The sequence below is a fragment of the Atta cephalotes genome (assembly GCF_000143395.1).
Source record: "Atta cephalotes unplaced genomic scaffold scaffold00092, whole genome shotgun sequence".
NCBI classification, from domain to species: Eukaryota; Metazoa; Arthropoda; class Insecta; order Hymenoptera; family Formicidae; genus Atta; species Atta cephalotes.
Window position 1 is genome coordinate 257,197 of NW_012130156.1, and position 6,681 is coordinate 263,877.

At 38.6% G+C, this 6,681-nt stretch overlaps 1 protein-coding gene across 1 annotated transcript; it reads right to left on the minus strand.

Moving 5' to 3' along the window:
• Window positions 1–2,752: 2,752 nt before the first annotated feature.
• On the minus strand, window positions 2,753–4,757 carry LOC105624868 (G1/S-specific cyclin-E1). Its single transcript, XM_012206219.1, has 3 exons — window positions 4,744–4,757; window positions 3,670–4,279; window positions 2,753–3,499 (listed from the first exon to the last, which is right to left on the minus strand). Exons 1-3 carry the CDS (start codon window positions 4,755–4,757, stop codon window positions 2,753–2,755), a joined length of 1,371 nt encoding a protein of 456 aa, XP_012061609.1.
• Window positions 4,758–6,681: the final 1,924 nt, after the last annotated feature.

The window sequence follows — 6,681 nt, forward strand, 5'->3', positions numbered from 1 at the left end:
GTGTGTGTGTGTGTGTGTGTGTGTGTGTGTGTGTGGTGTGTGTGTGTGTGTGTGTGTGTTCATACTACAGTAAATAGACGAAGACAGTATATTGTAATATATTTTTACTAAATTTACTTAAAAAAATGTAATTATATCTATTTTTTTATGAAAAAAATCTGATTCTTTTTGAAAAAAAATCATTATTTGCGATGTTGACCAATCTCCGATTAACTTTATCAACATTATTTCTTTAAGAGTAATATACGAATAAATCTATTAAATTAATTAGTAGAATTATATTTAACATGTCGGAAAAAGTTAAGAGAAAATTGTGTAAAGATTTTGTTATAAGCGATTCTACCAGTCGATTTGTGTCCATTTCTAATTTCTACCAATAGTAAGTATATCAATAGTAAGTTGAACCGAGGATAAGTTAAGTCTACATTAGTGAAAATGAATATTAACGGAGAATATAAGTTAATCGGAGTCTAAATCATCACCCTATGATTTCGAGAATACGATGAGACGATAATATCTTACAAGCTGGATCTACAATGAGTCGATAGTCTTACAAGTTGGCTGCTGACCAATTTTCTACCGATTCACCGATTTCGACCAATCCATCGACCATCTTTCAGACTCGTTTCTGATTCACCGACTCAGTATAGACCCAGACTTGGAAATTTCGTTAACAGAATTAAGAATCTCCGTTCCTCTACTTTTTCGAAAAATCAGTTCATCGCGAAAGATCAAAAAAAGAATGAAGATTTAACTTTACTTACAGGAAATTGAAATATTCGAAGTCGGCAAAGCTCTTGTACTTTCACTCTCTAGACTCTAGACTTGTTGACTTGGAGAACAAAGAAAGTTCTCTTCACACGCAGAGGCGTGTTTACACTGGTACTTCTGTCATTTGAGGTGTCACCGGCACAAATGATAGCAAGCGATAGCAAGCGATAGTGGCGAATGTGGCAATGGCAATACCGGCAATACGGAATCCGTCAAACACCTCGACTACGTAGATTCCTAGTGTACGCATTCAACTTTCACACTACCGTCAACGTCAACCAGTTCCGTCCAGTTACAAGTCTGCACAAGTCTGCGACGCGAGCAAGTTGGAGCAAGCGAGCGAATTCGTTGCGCATTTCACGATCCTTTGACTAACGGCTGCCGTTTGATAAACTTGAATGTGAATGCACTGACGAATCAGAATGCACCGTTGCGTTTAACTAGCCGACACACCGCGGCGCCACTTGTAACAGTTTCGAATTTCCGTCGCAATCGGTAAAGTAGTATTATCGAACGTGATCGAACGATCCGCGATACTAATCGATTATCGTTCAAGTTGAATTTGAAATCAAAAATCTGCGGATCCGTTCCCGCCAGTCGCATCTGTTGCGCCGCGTACCGATATCGATCAATAGCGCTGTCATGTTCATTTCCACTTGTAGATTAATTTTAATCTCAATTTAACTCACTTTTTATCTTTTTCCGATTCTAAAAGTTAAAAATCAAGAATAAAGAGTAAATTGAATCAAGATTAAAATTAATTACTAAAACTACATTGCTAAAAATGGACATTAGTCGTGCTTAACTGAACTCTCTCTTCGACTCGTGACTTTGACATCTAAATTTATTATTTAAATTAAGGAATATACAGAAAGGTAGATGATCATTCGAGTCGAAGATTGTTTTATCCACTGTGAATCCGTGATCCTTTGCGAAATGCCACTTAGTGTTTTCTCATACAATTATATCGCCACGATGAATTCATTTTGTTATTAAATGACTGAAATCATTTGAATGGAAACAAATTTTTTTACAATAATGTAAGTTTGCAAAACATTTATTGTCAAACTCATCATACAAATATGTATAAACCGCCACGTTATTACATGCCAGGCAGTGCAAATTCACCACAAAATTTTAATGCTTACTCATTAAAGGTTATTAGTCTTTTTTTTTATTTTAATTAATCGTCATACTTAATCCTTGCACTCATCCCTCACCATTCATTCTCAATTTAAAGATATATAAAGATATTGTTTTTAATAGACTTTCATAATATACATAATAAAAAACACATTCATCCGGCCAGGTAACGCACCGCCGTAATACATTGTATTACAATAAAGCGAGTTATATAAAAGAATACTATTCACAATGCTCTCTTTCGAAAAACAGGTAAACATTATTTAAGGACACTTGTTGTAGGCATTAGTATTTCTCTTCTTACATTCATAAAGTTTATAAAATAGCAAAGACAAGAAGAATCTAATCCATTAATGTAAGACTAAAATTTTATTGTATTGAGCACAATCACAGAAAGCAGGCCACATATGGCTGCTATTTATTTTAAAATGAATTGGTAAATGTGCTTTGAGAGCACTTTGCATTTATAAATGCGTTTATAATGCGAAGCCATAAAGCACGCTTTTTCAAATATCTGTAATAAAATAAGTGATGTTGAATTAATTGTGCTATTTTATATATGATCATTTGTAAAATGCTTGATATCTTGTACCGAGTCTTATTGCTATTTCGAAAGTGCAATCGTTCAGTACCATGGATGCGATTAGGAAGCATCGTATTATTTACAATAACGTGTCAATAATCAGCATTTCCCCAAATCTGCACGCTACTTTTTTCAAAATAACTCATGTTTCTATCTGAATTATCGTACTGTAATTCACGACTATATGATAAATACGTATAACAATTTATCATATATATATATATATGTATATGCGAAGAGATTGTAAATATTTAGTTATGTATAAGGATGTAATTGTGGTGTAGGGCATGTTGATAACGGAGAACTTTTTTGATTACTAGACGGCGGAGTTAAAAGGCCACTCTCGTTTGGGCTTTGTCTACCAGGTTCAACATTTGTATCCGAATCGTTCACATAACCACTCGGGATTTCTCCAGCTAATCGTTGCTGCGCCTTTTCCAACATATTCAAATCGACTACGTGAGTCTGTATGCGATGCGATTCGTCTACAACAATATTAGGTACAGTGGCCTTCAGTCCGGATCCAGAGTGTGATTCTACAAGCGTAATCGTAGATCTTAAAAGAGACTGGGAATCCTCTTCCGCGACGGTAGTAGCAAATGCCGTAAGCCATTTGACGCAAGGAGCAAGCTGTTCCCATGACAATCGGGACACTCTCAATGCGCATTCTCTTCCTTGAGTATGATAAATTGCTGCTGCAGCTATGTGACTGTATGGAAACTTTAAACAACCTTCGTCCAAAGTCGCCAGATCTAATAATTGAGCTGCTTGAGAATATTGCAATCCACCATATTGTGGATATATAAAAGTGTTTGGTTTGGATGAGTCGCCTGATTCAATCTGCATGTAAATATTGAGCCATCCTGGAGCAGTTATTGGGGACAGATTCCATCCAAGTCCTTTCAAGATCATTAACTCTTTTCCCAAAATTTCTTCTTCTGTGCAGGCTCCATCGGTGACATATGCAAATTCCGCGATTTTAGGTGGATATATTTCTTCAACCTGCAAAATTATTTTTCATTTTTTAATTTTTAATTTACCTTGTGTTACATTGATATTTTGAGATTGCAAAAATAAATAAGTAAAAATAAAATTTTATTTACTCCTTTTTCTCAACTATCATAAATATGTACATAAATTGTAAATAAAAAAAAGTAACAAAATTTACGAACCTTAGAAGCAATAAAAAGACAAGTTATCCCTATAAGTTGCAACTGGTTTTTAGGTACATCGTGATGAATAGACAAATATCTGTCTATATAGTCCATAGCGAGATAATAAGTCTCTCTATGTAATTTATACACCTCACAGACCTCAATCAACCAATCTAATAAGATGGCTCTCATCCGTGGCTGTAATGTTGGATGCCTCTGGAACATTTCTGGATCCCTTTGAATTAGAGTTTTCTGATCCCCAAGGCACATGAGAGACCATACTTGGGAGCCATCGGCCCATGGTAGAGACGGCAATGGACTAGGTCTAATGGATGTGCTATTGGAGGCTGAAGGTGTTAAGAAACAAGTTGCACTTCTTAATTCAGACCATGTAGCAGGCTCTTGCTGTTCTTTCAACGGAGAGGTCTGATGTTGGGGAGTGCATGCAGCATCTACTGATGGTGTGGTATTACAAGATTCCGTATACGAGACATGAGACAACGTAGGTACTTTACTAGGTGGGTATATGTTTTCTGAATCTTCTGAGAGTTCTGTAGTACGTCTCTTGCGTTTCAAAGACTGGGCTTTGCCTCCTTGCAAATAAGTTTGTGCCTTCTTTTCCTGCAAACTAAATACAGAGGAAAGATTCAGTTCTCTCTATGCAACGTTCTTTCATATCATCTTTTCATATCTACCTCTATTAATTCAATTTATATAAAACAGACGATGTAAATAAATCTTTCAAGATATTATTATTTTTTGTGATATACAAAAAGTTGAACAGTTGTCAAATAATTTATGGAGCTAATATAGTGTTAATTTGCAGATTTACAATGCAAATAACGCTATCTAAATGGCTGAAAGATAACAAATTATTACATCGCTGAAGGAAAGCTGCTAAAATCTCAGGATAGAAAGTAACTAAAGGAAAAAGGTTATAGGCGTGAAGTTCAAGTATGGACAGAAAAAATGTATTTTTAATCAAGCAATGGATAGGCACTGAATCAGTTTCATTGTAAACAAAATGATTTGGAGACCACAAAAGAGAGATGTATCTGAATTTTAACATGAAATGGAATATCGATCACTCACCTGCTCTGTGGCATTTTCCCGCCGGATTGCCAACGCGTAAGGAAAATATTTGTAGTCGGAAAAAATTTTTTCCAAGTGTATACGATAACGGAGACTCTTGGAACGAGGGTGCGATGAATTTTTTCAATCCAGGCGCAACAATTTCCTTAGGAAAATGACGAAAAGTGGAGGAGCGCGCGAAGTCTACACGCACCCGATCGCCATAATGCACGTTCTCTTGGCCGTCTTTGATTCACCGTATCGACTTATGATTTTCGTTCGGAATCGATTTCGGTAGTCGGAAAATTCATTAATCTCGCCTCTGAGCTATTTTGCAGCGTGTGCGAGTCGCAAATCGACGATATTCCGAGAAAAATAGAGGACGTGGATCTGGAAGCGCGGGAGAGCAGCGCGCGAAACGACGACCAACCGGACCAACCCCTGTACGCCCCGTAACGCCCTCTATATGCGCCACATAACCTCAAAGGGGCAAATTTTGGAAATATTGGTGGTAAATTTCACGCCCGACGTCGTCACGACGATACCTCGACTGAATCTTTCTCCCTTTCGCGCGTCAGTTTTGATTTATCTGTCGACCGAAAGGCGACTCCACGATGAGCGTCCTTCCGCCAAGGTATAGCTGCGTTCAGCCAGCTTGGGCTAAATCAGGCCGCTAAATGATCGTCGCTTATAGACTTAGTGCAGCGATTGACGTCAATTGACGCAGGCTCCTAAGGACAGAACGCAAATTTAGAGAGTTTCATGAACCATAAACGAAGTCCCGTATACGCATTAAGCGAAGGTCCGTCACAGCTACGCGTCTCCTCGGCTTGCCGCTCTCTCGTCACGCGGATATCACCCTGATTTGCACTGGTTTCGCCGTCGGAACAGAACAAACGTGAACACCCTCGCGTGCGGATTAACTTATTATGGTTGTTCGCTCGCGGCAGATGACGGAAGACGCGAACGCGAACACGTTTCTGCCGTGACGCGGAACGGAGCGAACTGGCGCCTGCAAATTGGCGTTTCGCGGGAACGCCGACGGCCGAAGCGCTCGACGGGCGCCACGCCGCGCTGCTATCCTCGTCACCGATTGGTCGAAGCGCGCGGCACAGCTGGCGCTCAGCTGATCCGCCGTACGCACACCTACTCGCGTGCAAGTCAGTGCAAGTGTGCAGTGGTGTGCAGAGCAACATACGACGATTGCATCGCGGCCACCGCGGGAAATGTGCGCGCGTAAATCGCCATACATAAATCGGCGCGGCCGGCGCGGCGCGATACGGCGCGGGCTTTTCCTACTTCCGTACGCCGTAGGCAGATCAAACGAGAAACTTGTGTGTCTTGCCACGTATCCAACGCGCCATTAGTGCCATTACCTGCCTGCATGATATTCCATTATTACTACATTTCGAGAATATCGAGATGGTTTTCACTCTTTTTCCATACATATTAATCAAATTATCACGCGCCTACGACATTGATAATATATACCTCACATGTTATGCAATCAAAAATGAAGAAAATTGAAGATATCTTTCTTCTTAAATAGATGCGCAATAATTGAATGTCTATAAAGTAGTGAGATATTTCAAAAGCAGACAAAATTAAATACACAGAATACAAAACGAATAGTAACATTACGTCAATATTATAATTTTCCACTTAGTAATATAAATGTAATAATAACACGTTTATGTACAATGTTATTGACGGTAAAATTATGTGTCGGATTGCGTTTTGTAGAATGTTAATTATATATTTTGATTTCAGTATGTGTATACGTATATTGTATTGTTGTATCATGATTTCAAGATTCAAACTTCAACACTTTTTATTTTAATAATTATATACTAATAAGAGAAACACAATACTGTGTGTGTGTGTGTGTGTGTGTGTGTGTGTGTGTGTGTGCGTGTGTGTGTGTGTGTGCGTGTGTGTGTGTGTGTGTGTGTGTGTGTG

Excerpts from the sequence above, each read along its gene's own strand:
- LOC105624868 (XM_012206219.1), bottom strand. Across the intron at positions 3,500-3,669 it reads GTCTTTTTATTGCTTCTAAG|GTTGAAGAAATATATCCACC; the intron begins GTTCGTAAATTT and ends ATAATTTTGCAG.